We start from the raw sequence: 15911 nt of genomic DNA on the forward strand, positions 1-15911 counted from the left end.
TACATCCCCAAAGACTACATTAGTCCTCTCAGCACGTGAAATGTCATAGTTACATACATAACAGTTTCAGTGCTCAACAAAAGAAAGGCACATAGTAAGCACTGAATAAGCACGTGCTGACTGACTGTCTATGGTCAATTGATATTTCACAAATGGGGCATAAGCATACAATGTAGTAAGACTACGTTGTATAAGACTAGGCATGGAGGAGATACTCTGTAAACCTTATGTCAATCCTCTTCTCTGAGTGCATCATTCAGGTGCAAATCAACAGTTTGTTTCTAAGGCCAATGTTGGAAAAATGAAGAATAAGGAATATGGAAGGGAATGCATCTTGGACATGGCCCTTGTTTCTGAACAAGTGGGACTCCACCAGCAGAACTTGGAGCAGCTCCACCCTTCAAGAAAGATATTTATCTGAATGTCTTTGTGCCATTATACAGGGCCCTATGGTTGTCTCTTGATGACTTTGCATTGTGTAAAATGCCTCAAAATACTCATGAGCTAGTTACACTATTTGATAATGATTTCAGAAAATGGTTTAAGAAATTATCTTTAATTGACCATCATTTATATTTTCCTTTATGGAAGTGTCTGAAGCCAGCACTAACTGCTCTGCTATCTCTGCTCTTGGAGTATAGATATATTTTGAACACACTGTATTTGTCACAAGTTTAAACTTTAAAAAAAATTATCATTCTGTATACACCAGACTTTTTTGTTTTTTGAATGTTACATTTTACCACTTCTATTAAGTAGTGCACACAGTATTAGATGTTGAGCATAACTTTCAGATCTAGTTACTAAATGCAGTGAGCTTAGCTCCTTATTATATGGATGTATTTATGCTGTGGGTCAAATACCACCCATCTGACTCCCTGGAATGAAATAATTGGAGCAGGTATCATACTAGGTCTTTTGAAATTATATGTGACATTTAGAAAAATAAAATAATGACTTGAAAAAAAAACATAGCTCAGAAGATGTGATGAGTTCCTTAAGGGACACAGTTTTAGTTGACATTCCAAAGTTTTCAGTAAGCATTCTCTTCTACTTATTCTCCACATGCATGCTATCTCCCAACAACTACAGACATTCACCTCATCTTCTTTTCCTTCTCCCTGACTTTGACACATGATTTCTTCCAGTGAAACTCTCTTTGTCCTGCTCACATGTCTAACATTCATGTGTCCTTCAGGACTCCTATTCAGGATGTATCCAAGCCTTCCCCAATTTTCCAGTTTTCTTACCTGCATATGTCTTTTTTCCAGCACCTCCTTCAATGTATTGTAATAGTCTTCTTATTGCTCCATGCTGCTCACTAGGCTACACAGGTGCTGAGAAAAAGGCTGTGTCTGTCTTGTCTGAGACAATATTCAACCCCATTCCTGTTACATTATATCAGTGTGGACCTTGTTTTTGCTGCAGATAGGTGGAAGGCTTGCTTTGACTGAGCTTTGTACTGGCTGCCTGGGAGATGTAAGGACCCACGCAGGAGCTTCTTTTTAGGAGAGGTAGTGGTTCTCAGTAACATTTTAGCTAACCAGGTAACAGATCAAAAACCAGGACCAAATATTTCTGTGAATTTACATCACTTTATACTCTCAAAATCTGTGCTCAGTAATTTTTTTAAATATTCAAAATGCAAGCACACAATTATCATTAATTCCAAATATTACACTGTTTTAGGTGCTGTGATCAAAAAGCAATTATATTTAAAAGTAATTGGATAGTAAAAAATAAACATAAAATTGACAAAGCTGCCTCATCCTAAATACTTTACATACTAATTAATATGTTCAGTCCTAATGACTACTGCCTTCACACCCCATAAATCATCTTAAAATAAGAGGAGAGGGTTTATAAATACAAGCGAACCCTAATTGTGTCTCAGAAGAAAGGAAAGCAGATCTTTAGAAGATCAATGAAGTCTCTAAACACATAAAGCATCAACCAGCCATTCCCATGGAGTTTTGTGGGCTATGCCTTTTTCCCACACTGTAAAGATTGAGTTCAGGGTGGGGGCAAGCCTGAACCAGTGGAATCTATTTGGTTTCATTCATACATAACAACTGACAAACAAAAATCAAAATACTCCTAGTTTTAACATTTAATGTATTTTGTTTTTGTTGAAAAAGTCTGCCTTTCCATGATAGAGGAATGGGTCTTGAAAGAATGCCATGGAAAGGGGGCATTTGGTACGCATTTACTACCAGTAATGGGACTCTCTTCCTATGCAATTGACTTTTGAGTTAAAGGTAAAACAGGATGTAGAATATTTTCTGCAAATGTTAGCAGAAGCACTGAAATAGAAGGTAATCTTTGCTTATTAAGGTGCTTCAAATAGGGCTGAATGAAGTAAACCAAAACCCATCACCAAACAGGCCAGAGGATTTGGTACTTGTTTAGTGCTTCCTTTGAGAGATTTCAAGGTTGTTTTTGAATAAGAAATGAACTGAGCCCTAGAAAACCATCATAGCTGAGTGAATCCGAGAATGCTCAGCACATTGCAGTTACTGACTCATGAGAAATTCTCAAGTAGCTGAGAATATTTTCTTTAGGATGGCTGATTCTTTTCAGGACTAATCTGTCCTCACCTTGCGCAAGATAGAAACTAGGGAGAACAAACTTAACATTTAACTTTGTCATGAAATATTTTCCATGGAGTTTGCAATTCTATTAAGTATAAACTCTCTCTTCCAAGAAGCTTAACAATAAAAGATCTTTTATATATATATATATATATTTTTTTTTTTTAATTTGGAGCTATGCCATTAAATTTAGCATTGAAATTTGCATTCAGTGACTGAGGACAAGCTCTGGACAAATGAGTTTGGCTTCAGAATGACCATAAAGTAGCTTTTAGCATTTTCTCTGTGTACTCTCACTAAATGGTACGATCACTCAGACACATACCTTTATGCAAAGGGCTTTTATGAAATGCTTTATGTTTATGTGGGGAGTGCTGAGCAAGAGATGCAAAATATGGATGCTTCCCTTTAGGAGCATAGGTCACAGGTTAGGGGAAGTTCCATGTGACATGGCTGTTATGTAAATGTCCAGCCCAGCTAGACAAACTAAATTTTCTCTTTATGTGAAGTTAACATAAAATAATAATGATTATAACATATTTCTAAAGTTTAAAGATGAAATATGAGTCCCTGAGCACATAGCTCAGTTGGTTAGAGTCTCATCCCCATACTCCAAGGTTGCAGGTTTTATATGTGGTCAAGGCACATGCAAGAGTCAACCAATGGATGCATAAATAAGTGGAACAACAAATTGAAGTTTTTCTCTCCCTCTCTCTCTCCCTTCTTCTCTCTAAAATCAATCAATATTTTTTAATCTTTTAAAAAAGATGAAATATGAGAAAAACATCTCCAGAACAAAATAAGCAACCAATGATGTTTTAATAATACTGATTATAACAATGACAATGCTAACATTTGTAGCCATAAAATTATAATTATTAAATTATTATCAACTGTTAAGTAATCATTTGTATTATATATGTTTAAGCATGAATGAGATAAAATATTTTATATATTTTTGAAACTACCTGCTATTTATTCATTCTATTAAAAAGTCCTTCATTAAATATTTATTCAGCACCTCAATATATGTTAGGCATTTTTTTTTGAAACTGGGAATATCCTAGAGAAAAGTACAGGCAAAGTTCTGTTATCATGGACCTTAAAGTTAAATGGGAATGAAAGTCACTAAACAAGTTTAGAAGTGTACAAATTAAGAAATGAGGAGGTTGGTGATAATACAATCAAAACTAGTTTGTTTGTTTTTTTTTTAAAAAAACAGGTCTTTCCAAAATCTACAGTAAGAAAGTCTTACATAATGACCTAGCCTGGTTTGTGGGTATGTGTATTACTGAAACAATATTATCCCTAAGTACAGTGAATCATATTCATATATTCTATTGTAACTTCTTCCATTTTATTAAATCTCTGTTCTTATGGAATTTGCATTTTAGTAGGGAGAGATGGACAATAAATAGTAAATGTAACAGCAAAATGTTACAAGATGATAAACTGTATGGGATAAGGAAAAGCAGGGGTAAAGGAATAAAAAATATGATGAGTGGGAGGGGGATCTTACAGTTTTTAACATGATCATCAGAGAAGAACTCTTTAAACATATGATATTTAAGCAAAGACTTGAAGAAATTGAGGTGGGAGGAGCCTTATACATATCTACTGGTGAGTAGTCCAGGCAGAGAAAACAGGAAATGCAAAGTCCTGTCCAAGACAGGTGTATGCTTGTTATCTGAACCCCAGAGAGAAAGGGGATATAGTAGGTGATGAGGAGGGAAAGACAAGAGATGACTTAGGACCTTATAATAACAGCAGAGATACTGCATTTACTCTGGGTAAGATGAGAAACTATTGAAGTTTTTGAGCAGAGGAATGATTGATCTGATTTATAGTTTTACACGATTGTTCTAGATGCCTTCATGAAAATAGTCTATGAAGAGTAAACAGTAGAAAAAGAGTAAGTAAGAGGGTTTTGAAATAATCTGAATGTGAAATGTAGATTGTTTGAATGAAGGTAGTAGAAGTGATATTGTTGGGAAGTGAAAAAAGTAATTAAGATTCAATATATACTTTGAAGGGGTCCATAAAAGTATGTCATATTTTACTGAACATAGGGTATGAGAAAAAGAGACATCAGGGATAATTCCAATATTTTTAGTTGATATTCTAGGTAAATAGAATTGCTAATGCTTGAGACTGGAGAAATCATGGAAGGAATATCTTTGGAATAGAAGATCATGAGTTCAGTCTGGTTCATATTAACTTTTAGGTTAGTAGACATCCAAGGAAAGATGTCAAAAGGTAACTGAACAGAGAAGTGTGAAGCTGAGGGGAGAAGGCCAGTGTGGATATCTAAATTTGGAAATTGGTTTATGTTTAGATATTATACTGAATTCAATAATGCCCCTCCCCCTAATTTATAATTTATATAAACTTTAGAATGTGACCTTATTTGGAAATAAATGCCATAATAGATATAATTAGTTAGATTAAAATGGAATCACGCTGAATTATAGTGAGCCCAAAATGCATCTAGTGTCCTTATAAGAAGAGGGAGATATGGATACAGAGATTCAGAGACATGTAGAGACACACAGAAGGATGAATGCAATGTGACATGACAATGATAAAAACAGAGACTGGAATGATGAAGCTATAAGCTAAGGAACACTGAGGATTGCCAAGAGCTACCATAAACCAGAAACAGTCAAGGCAATATTTCTTCTTATAGACTTTAGAGGAAGTACAAATCTGCTCACACCTGATTTCAAACTTTTAGCCAGATCAATGTGTTACAGCAGCCCTAGGAAACCAGAGAGTGCATAGAATTGAAACACTAATGAGATTGTCTAGGCAGTGAGTGTTGATGATGAAGTCCATACACAGAGCCCTGGAACTTCAACATTAAGAGGGCAAGGAGAAATAGAGCAATCTGCAACAGAATGTGAGAAGGAATGACCAATGAAAATGGAAGATAACTAAGAAATAGAGAGATGTTCCGGATGGTGAATAAAGAGTTTAATAAAGAGAAGAGAATGTAGATTGCTGATGAGAGGAAGATGAGGATTGTGAATGGAATATTAGATTAAGCAACATGAAGGTAATTTATGACCTTGGAAATACAAGTTTTGATGCATTCAATGCAATCCTTATTGAAGTACCAATGACATATTTCACATATATAGAACAAACATTTCAGAAGTTTATATGGAACCCTAAACGACCCCAATTAGCTGTAGCAATTTTGAGAAAGAAGAACAAAACAGGAGGGATCACAATACCTGATATCAAACTGTATTACAAGGCCACTGTAATCAAAACAGCCTGGTACTGGCATAAAAACAGGCACATAGATGAATGGAACAGAACAGAGAGCCAGAAATAAACCCAAGTCTCTATGGTCAACTAATATTTGTCAAAGCATAAATTGGAGTAAAAATAGCCTGCTCAATAAGTGGTGTTGGGAGATCTGGACAGTTACATGCAAAAAAAAATGAAACCAACTTACACAATACACAAAAATAAATTCAAGATGGATAAAAGACTTTAATATAACTTGTAACACCATAAAGTCCTAGAGGAAAACATTGGCAGGAAAGTCTTAGACATTCCACGCAGCAACATCCTCACAGACATGTTGCCCAAAGCAAGAGATATAAAGGAAAAAACAAACAAACAAATGGGACCTCATCAAAATAAAAAGCTTATGCATGGCTAAAGAAAACATCATTAAAATGTAAAGATACCAATACCTCAGACAAGGGCCTGATCTCCAAAATATATAAAGAACTCACACGACTCCACTCCAGGAAGACAAACAACCCAATTAAAAAATGGGCAAAGGACTTGAACAGACACTTCTCCAAGGAAGACATACAGAGGGCCCAGAGACATAGGAAAAGATGCTCAGCATCACTATCCATCAGAGAGATGCAAATTAAAACCACAATGAGATACCACCTCACACCGTCAGAATGGCCAACATAAACAAATCAACAAACAAGTGTTGGAGAGGATGTGCAAAAAAGGGACCCTAGTACATTGTTGGTGGGAATGCAGACTGGTGAGGCCACTGTGGAAAACAGTATGGAAGTTCCTCAGAAAACTAAAAATGGAACTGCCTTTTGACTCAGGAATTCCAATGCTGGGATTATACCCTAAGAGCCCTGAAACACCAATCAAAAAAGGACCTATGCACCCCATTGGTCATAGCAGCTCAATTTACAATAGCCAAATACTGGAAGCAACCTAAGTGTGCATCAGCAAATGAGTGGATCAAAAAACTATGGTACATTTACACAATGGAATTCTACACAGCAGAGAGAAAGAAGGAGCTTATACCCTTTGCAACAGCATGGATGGAACTGGAGAGCCTTATGCTAAGTGAAATAAGCCAGATGGTGAGGGACAAATACCATATGATCTCACCTTTGACTGGAACATAATCAACAGAAGAAAACAAACAAAATATAACCAGAGACATTGAAGTTAAGAACAATCTAACAATGGCCAGAGGGGAGGGGAGAAGGGATAGTGGGGAGAAGGGCTTTCATGAACTACTACTATAAAGGACACATGGACAAAACCAAGGGGGAGGGTGGAAGCAGTGGAGGGAGGTGGGTTGGCTGTGGTGGGGTAGAGGGGTGGGGAGAAAATGCAGACAACTGTAATTGAACAACAATAAAGTACTTTTTTAAAAAAGGAAACAATTTGAAAACCACTGGAATAAGTGTATACAGAAAATTCAGATGTATGGGAAAGAGATGAAACCTAAACACTAATAAGAAGGAAAAGGTTCAAGGCAGTTTGCGTAATTGCTTATGTGAATAAATTCCCTGACACCTCATGGCCTCAAATGGAGGTAGAAAGAAGGGTAAACCAGTGCAGAAGCTATTCAATTCCAGATGCAGTCTCCAGGACTTATCCGGGTCTTTGGTGTGCCATTTGGGATTTTCCAGACAGATGTTCTCCCAAGTCCTGGGGTTTATTAACTCCAGGGTGTTACAATATATATAAATTAACCAATCATCTCAGGACATACGAGAATATGTACCACCTTTATTTATACTGTTTCAGAGAAGTTATTGTTTTAGATGTTAAAATTTTCTAAGCTCCACTGAATTTTTTTCCTCCTTCCTCCCTCCCTCACTTTATCCCACCATCCCTTCCTCGTTCTCTCTCCCTCTCCCTTCCTTCCTTACTTCCTTCCTTTCAAATTTACTAAGTATTTACTAAGGACCATACACTAGGAATCTAAGGATAAACAAGGTATGTACAGATTTCCAAGGGATTAACAGATTGTGTGGGAGACAGACAAGGAAATAGAGAACACAACCCAGTACATGTTTGTGTAGGAGTTAGCATAGTGCCTATAGAAGCAAAATAGGGCACTTTGAAGAAACTAGGCAACACCTCCTGGAATAGGTTACCTTACACTGAATTTTGGAATATGGGTACAAGTTAGCCTAACAAGAAAGTTTGAGTTGAAAGAATATTCTAGGCTGAGCTGATCACATGACATCATTGTGGTCCATAGGAAAACTATGTTTCTTGGCAATAGCTAGATTTAGTTTCTAAATCTGGATCCATCCCTTAATATGAATAATGAAAATTTATTAACCTCTCAGCACCTATGTTTATTCACTTTAAAATGCAAGAAAATGTATCCTAGGCAAAAGTAGGGTCATAAGCACAAATTCAAGCATAGTATAAGCTATAAGATTGTAACTTTGTCCATAAAGTAGCGAGGGAATTTGACAGAATGTGACTACCTCTTCTTTGATTTAAAATAGATCCATTATCATTGTGTTTAAATATGTTTATAATCATAGATTCTCCTCCCACTGTTAAAAGTGACATTGATATTACCTATTATTTAATTATAAAACATAAAACATGACATGGATTTTGCCTGAAAACAAAACAAAAAAATAAAAAAAAAACACAAGAGGCTACATAAAAACTAGAGTGCTCCAATATTAATAGGATCTGTTAATACTTTACAGTGTACTTGCTGATAATGGAAGGTCAGTCTGTTACAAATATATTTATTCCAGAAGAATATTTTGAAAAGTCCTAAATGGGGCTCAAATGAAATTCATATCTAATTTCCACATTGTGAATATCTTATATCTGTCTATAAGTATACACAAAGATTGTTCTCTATAATGTAGGAATGTTAATATATATATAATAGAAAAATAATAATTGTGACTAAATAGACAAGGATGCATCATAGTGCCTTAGATAAATTGTAGTGAACTGGTCAGAACAATCCATATTTTAGTTTACTGGATTTATAGACAGAGCCTTCCTTCAGTCTGTTGTGTATGAAACTATAAGCTTGTGATACTTACCATTTTGTTAAACACAGAAGGAAATATGGGGATTTGAAACTCTAGGGAGAAAATGGAAGCCTACAGATAAGGCGTATATTGGAAGTAGAGGAGGGCCTTAGGGCAGCGGACAATTGTGGGTCTCAGGTTCTCCAGAGACTAGCAGATATGACAATGTCCTTGAAAAACTTGATGGGAATCTGCTGAGTAACCAGAGTGCACACTGAAAGGAAAGAGTTGCCCCTTAGTTCACTAAGCAGCTGAAGAAGACGCTGGGTCTGGGTAAGCACCTGGGTAAGATGCTTCTTAGTGAATATGAAGAAGTATAGGGTCTCTCTGACCCTATAATATTCTCACTTTCAACCCAGTGCCTCATACCAAACTGAAAGTTAGTCTTTAGTGGTATTAAACTTATTTTAAAAAGTTATGGATTGAGTGTTCTCTTCCTATGAGTTATGTGAAAACGAGTTAGGGAAAGGTTTCAGGATATCATATTGGGAAATTTTGAGAGGCATTGATTGTATAAAACTCCTAAGAAAATAAGATCAATATTTGTATGGCTGTAAAATGACTGTTTGAAATGTTTTAATTTTTTATCTTTAAATTAATTCATTTTAGTTATAATTGACATAAGTTATCATACTAGCTTCAGGCGTACAATATAGTGATTCAACATTATTTATATACCTTACAAGGTGATCACCTGGATGAGTTTAATAACCATAGTCATCACAATGTTATTGACTCTATTTCCTATGCTTTACATTATATTCAAGTGACTTACTTTATAACTGGAGTTTGTTCTTCTTAATCTCCTCCCCCTTTCTCAATTCTTCCTTACCCGTTCCTCTCTGCAATCATCAATTTGTTCTATAAGTCCTGTTTCATTCTGTTTGCTCATTTTTTTTGTTTTTAGATTTCACAGATATGTGAAATCATAAAATATTTGTATTTCTCTGTCCAACTCACCTCACTTAACATAATACTCAATAGATCCATTCATGTTATCCTAATGGCAAGATTTCATTCTATTTAATAGTTGAGTAATATTCCATTTTATATACAAACCACATCTTTATCCATTCATCTATCAATGAACACCTAGTTTACTCTCATATAGGCTATTGTAAATAATGTTGCAGTGAACATAGGGGTGCATATTTTTCAATTATTTTGTTTTCTTAGTATAAATATCCAGAAATGGAATTGCTGTATTGTACAATAATTCTATTTTTATTTTTTTAGGAACTTTCGTACTGATTTTCATAGTGGCTGCACTAATTTGCAATCCTACCCATAGTACGACAGCTTTCCATTTTCTCCACATCCTTGGAGACACTTTTTTTCTTTGTGAAAATAGCTATTTTATTAAGTATGAAGTATTTCATGGTTTTTATTTGCATTTCCCTTATAATTAGTAATGCTGAGCACCTTTTCATGTGCCTGTTGGCCATCTCTATGTCTTATTTGGAGAGCTGTTTATTCAGGTCCTCTGCCTATTTTTTAAGTGGATTGTTTGTTTTTTGATGTTGAGTTCTATGAGTTCTTTATATATTTTGTAATATAACTTCTTACCAGGTATATAATTTACAAATGTCTTTCCTCATTTAGTAAATGGCTTTTACATTGTATTTATTCTTCGTTGTGCCAAAGCTTCCTAGTTTGATGTGGTTTCACATTTTTCTTTTCTTTTCTTTCTTTCTTTCCTTTTTTTTTTTGCTTTTGTTGCCTTTGCCCAAGGAGACATATGTAAAAACAAATATTGCTAAGAGCAATGTCAAGAATTTACTGCTTACGTTTTCTTCCAGGAGTTGTATGGTTTCATGTCTTATATTTAAGTCTTTCATCCATTCTGAGTTTATTTTTGTATATGGGTAAGAAAACAGTCTAGTTTCATTTTCTTGCCTATATCTGTCTAGTTTTTGCAACCCTATTTATTGAAGAGACTGTCTTTTCTCCATTGTATCTTCTTGCCTCCTTTGTCATAGATTAGTTGAGCATATAATCTTAGACTTATTTCTGAGATGTCTATTCTGCTCCATTGATTATGTGTCTGTTTTTGTGCCAATACAATAGTAATTTGGTTACTATAGTTTTATAAAATATTTGAAATCAGGGTGTGCAATAACTCCAATATTGTTATTTTTTCTAAGATTTCTTTCACTACCCTGTGTCTTTCATGATTTTATATAAATTTTAAGATTGCTTGTTCTAGTTCTGTGAAAAATGCCATTGGTATTTTAATAGGTATTGTATTGAATTGGTAAATTGCTTTGAGTAGTATGGGCATTTTAACAATATTAATTCTTTGAGTACATGAGCACAGTATAGGTTTTCATTTATCTGTGTCTTGTTCACTTGCTCTTATCAATGTCTTATAGTTTCTGGAGTATAAGTCTTTTAGGTCCTTGATTAAATTTATCCCTAGCTATTTTATTGTTTTTTCATTCAATTGTAAATGGGATTGTTTTCTTAATTTCTCTTATTGTTAACTCATTATTTTTATAGAAAACAACAGAATTCTGAACAAGTTTTTCATCCTGCAACTTTATTCAGTTATTACCTCTAATAATTTTTATTAGGATATTTAGGGTTTTCTACATATAGTTTCATGTAATCAGAATATAACAAAAATATTACATCTTTATTTCTTATTTAGATATTTTTATTTCTTTTTCCTGTCTAATTGCCTTTGTTATGACTTCCAATACTAAGCTGAGTAAAACTAGTAAGAGTGTGCATACTTATTTCTGATCTCATAGAAAAAGTTTTCAGCTTTTTAGCATTGAGTATTATTCTAGCTGTGCGTTTTTTATATGTGGCCTTTTGTATGTTGAGGTATGTCTCTTCTATACCACTTTGTTGAGTGTTTTTTATTATGAAAAAATGCTGAATTTTGGTGAATGCTTTTTTAGAATCTATTGAGATAATCATATGATTTTTTCTCCTTTATTTTGTTTATATGGCCTATCACATTAATTTGCAGATACTGAATCATCTATAATTTCTGAAATTAATATCACCCATAATTCATGATCTCTTTAATGCATTGCTGTATTTGGATTGCTAATGTTTTGTTGACGGTTTTTGTTTCTATCTCTATCGGGGATATTGGCCTATAATTTTCTATTTTAGTAGTTTCTTTGTATGATTTGGTATCAGGATAACATTGGCCTCATAAAATGAGCTTAGAAGCTTTTCATCTTAATTTCTAAAAAATAATTTCAGGATACTGGGAATTTATTCTTTTTCAAATGTTTGGTTGAATTCATCTGTGAACCCATCTCGTCCTGGACTTTAGTTTGTTGTGTTTTTGTTGTTGTTGCTTTTTGTTTTTATTACTGATTCATTTTCTTTCTAGTAATTCATCTGTTTTTTTGTTTCTTCCTGATTCGGTCATATAAAATTACATGTTTTTAGGATATTATCCATTTTTTCTTGTCCCATTTGTTGATGTATATTCTCTTACAATACTTTATATTTCTGTATTGTCTGTTATTACTTCTCTTTCATTTTGGATTTTATTTGAGTCTTCTCTTTCTCTTTACTCCTTAATAAAGCTGATAAATGTTTAACTATTTGTTTACTTTTTTAAAAAATAGCTCTTAATTCTGTTAATCTTTTCTATTTTTTTGGCCCCTATTTTACATACTTATGCTCTAATCTTTGTTTGCTTCCTTCTACTCCCTTTAGACCTTACTTGTTCTTCATTTTCTAGTTCCTTTAGGTGTATATTTAGATTATTTATTTAATAATTTTCTTGTTATTTATGTAGGCCTGTAGCACTATGAATTTCCCTCTTATAACTGCTTTTTCTGTGTTCCAAAGATTTCTGGATCATTGAGTTTTCATTTTTATTTGCCTTAAGATATCTTTTAAATTTTTTCTTGATTAGTTTATGCAGGGTAAATGGAGTGAGTCAGGCTCCCTCCCCCAGCTATCTGGGCAACTAAGAGAAGCAGTTTCCCCATAACCTTGAGAATGCACCTGATAAGCAGTATTCCCACAGCCTTGAGTGGGCCCGCATGTGCAGAAAAATGCGGTGTTATACAATGTTTTGGCACCCTGCTAGCCTTGTGTGCATTTAGTATATAAGGGAGTCTGGACTCCATGCCAGAGCAACATACAGTGAGACATGTGGCTTGCAGCCTGTGTGGATCACCACACCCTAGAATAAAGGCATGTCAGGCATTCCCAGCGCTCTGCAAATTTTCTTCCTGAATTGCCTGAATTGTGAGTGTTCCTGTCCAGCCTTGAATGGTCGCAACACACTTTATTAAATTTGTTTAGTAAAATGTTTATTTGGCTTCCATGTGTTGGTGTTTTGTTTTTTCTTTCAATTTTCTTCCAGTAATTGATTTCTAGTTTTTTACCATCACTAAAGAAGGAGATGTTTGATATGATTTTGATATTCTTCAAATTACTGAGACTTGTTTTCTGGCTTAATGTGTGGTCTATTTTAGAAAATGTTTCAGATACACTTGAAAAAGTGTGTGTTCTGCTGATTTGCGATATAATGTTCTTTAGATATGTGTGAAGTCAACCTCCTCTAATGTGTTGCCAAGGCCACTGTTTCCTTGTTGATATTCTGTCTGGATGATGTATCCATTGATGTGAATAGGGTTTTAAAATACCATACTATTATTGTGTTACTGTCAATCTTTCCCATTATGCCTGTTCATATTTGATTAATGTATTTATTCACTTGGTTGAGGTGTTTTAGACATAAATTGAGATGTTAAGTTTGATTCAACATTCTTTAACAGGGTCCCTGTTAAGATTATTGACATCTAAATGAATAGTTGTGAAACAGGTGTTAGAAAAGATGCATAAAATGGAAGTGATTTCTAAAATGGACAAATACATACAGAATATGAATATGCATATGAATTAGCCAAAGTGTGGGATGGTAATACAGTCTAAATTCCCGTAAGAAATGTGGTTCTTATCACCATGACTAATATATAATTATCACATGCTGATTTAGTTTATTTCATTGAATTAAATATTAAAACATCCTCATTCTTCAAATCAAAAGAAGCCTAAAGAGGGACGCCACCTAACAGCAACCAGTGCACAAGAGACATCTTTAAGCTTTTTTAGCAAAGGCAGCTGAGATCCCTTTGCCTAATGTCTGCTTATCTGCACAGCTACCCCCACCCCTACCCAATTCCTGGAAGTACCAAGTGTGACGCTGATAGAGAGCTATTATGAATTAATTGTGATAAAATAACCAAAATAATCAGTATTTGTAAATTTCTGATGGTAAGAACCATAAAGAAAGAACAAAACAGAAAAACCCAGGATTGACTATAGGGAGGCTTCTCCTCTTGGCTAACTGTTAGGTAATGGCCATGTAACCCCAAATTATTTTCTATTCTGCCTTAGGTTATTTTACATTATATATTCTGAAATTCCATGAAGACAGTTATGAAGAAAAAGTTATAGGATATGGTAGCAATTAAAGAAAGAGTGGAAAAAAAACCTTAATCTTACTAAAGTTTTCACAATTCAATTACAAAATAGACTCATGGTTGTTTTATTTTACAAATTTATATTTTGCTTTATTATTATAATTTCTACACACATTCACACGCACTTTAATTTTGCATCTGTACTTAGGAATTTCTTTATGGACCCAAACAATTGGCCCAATGATCCCACTTCTGAGAATATATCCTAGGAATCCTAAAACATCAATTCAAAACAATTAACATGTCCTATGTTCATTGCAGTCTTATTTACAATAGCAAACATCTGGAAATAGACCAAGTGCCTATCTATAGATGAGAGGATAAAAAAGCTGCGATGCATTTACACAAAGGAATACTATGTGGTCATAAAAATGAAGGAATTCTTACCTTTTGCAATAGCATGGATGGACATGGAGATTATTACACCAAGTAAATAAGTAATCAGAGAAACACAAATTACATGTGATCTCACTTATATGTGAAGTCTAATGAACAAAATAAACTGACAAAATAGAGACAGAAGCTTGGAAATATGGAAGAGACTGACAGCTCTCAGAGGAGAGGGGGTAGAAGGGACTGGATGAAAGAAAGTGAACGGTGTAGCCAGAGAACATATATGCATAGCCCACAGACATAGACAAAAAAAGCATGTCTTCTAAAAATTTAAATGATGAAAGTATTAAAACATGAGACCCTTTGATATAATTTAAAATTTCAATATAATTAAATGGTAACAATCAATTAAAATACAATCTGATTATACTTTTACATTTTATGGATTGTGTTTTTAATTCTACTTTCTAACATTTATTTTTCAAGGAAGCTTACAAGTTCACTATCAGCTGAGCAAGGAAGAAACCCATGTTTTCACTATTGAGGTAGAAAACTTTGCAAATAGAAGGATGCACCACTTGAAGATTAACCGAGAGAGAAGAGAGCTTACCATTCAGGTAACTTATTTTCTTCTTTTCATTCATCCAAATATGTCTTGGATGCTCAATAACACTTTTCTGAGCTTCTACCCCAAGCCAAGTATGCAGCCAAGTTCTAGGAATATATACAAACTGCATTTGGCCTCAGTCTTTAAGATTGAATAGTGGTTCTCAAAGTGTGCTACTCCTTCCTACCCACATCAGCATCAACTGGGACCTTGTTAGAAATGCAAATTCTTGGGCCCGACAACAGATCTACTTAGTAAGAAACTTCTTTGCAAGGTAGTCTGCAGGTGATTCTGATGCCTATTTAAGCTTGTAACTCCTGAACTGTAGTATGATAGGAAGACATGTGGGTGAAAAGGAAATCACAAGGGACTCCCAAGAGCTAGGACTGAAGTGTGCACAGGTGAAAGGGGAGCATGGAGAAAGGCACTTTCTGGGCAAAGTTGTGACTAAACTTAGTCTTGAAGGTGATTCAAAATTGGCTAGGTGGAGAAAGGAGAACTACGTGCTCAGGCAGGGGGTCTACGTGAGCATTCACAAAGCTGTCTAGAAAAGTATAGTATGTGGCAGGCACTCCATAAAATTCTAGTGTAAAATTTTTCCTGTATAGGCAGCAGA

General features: G+C 34.5%; 1 protein-coding gene across 3 annotated transcripts in view; it reads left to right on the forward strand.

Annotated features, from left to right (window-relative positions):
- Nucleotides 1-15911, forward strand: part of CNTNAP5 (contactin associated protein family member 5) — a 981662-nt gene that overhangs the window by 901224 nt on the left and 64527 nt on the right. For all 3 annotated transcript variants that reach the window (XM_045203156.2, XM_053918555.1, XM_053918556.1), the window contains one exon: nucleotides 15175-15305. In XM_045203156.2, coding sequence (XP_045059091.2) covers nucleotides 15175-15305 — 131 coding nt within the window. The remainder of the gene's footprint in view (nucleotides 1-15174; nucleotides 15306-15911) is intronic.

Source organism: Desmodus rotundus, chromosome 2 (assembly GCF_022682495.2).
Source record: "Desmodus rotundus isolate HL8 chromosome 2, HLdesRot8A.1, whole genome shotgun sequence".
Classification (NCBI taxonomy): domain Eukaryota; kingdom Metazoa; phylum Chordata; class Mammalia; order Chiroptera; family Phyllostomidae; genus Desmodus; species Desmodus rotundus.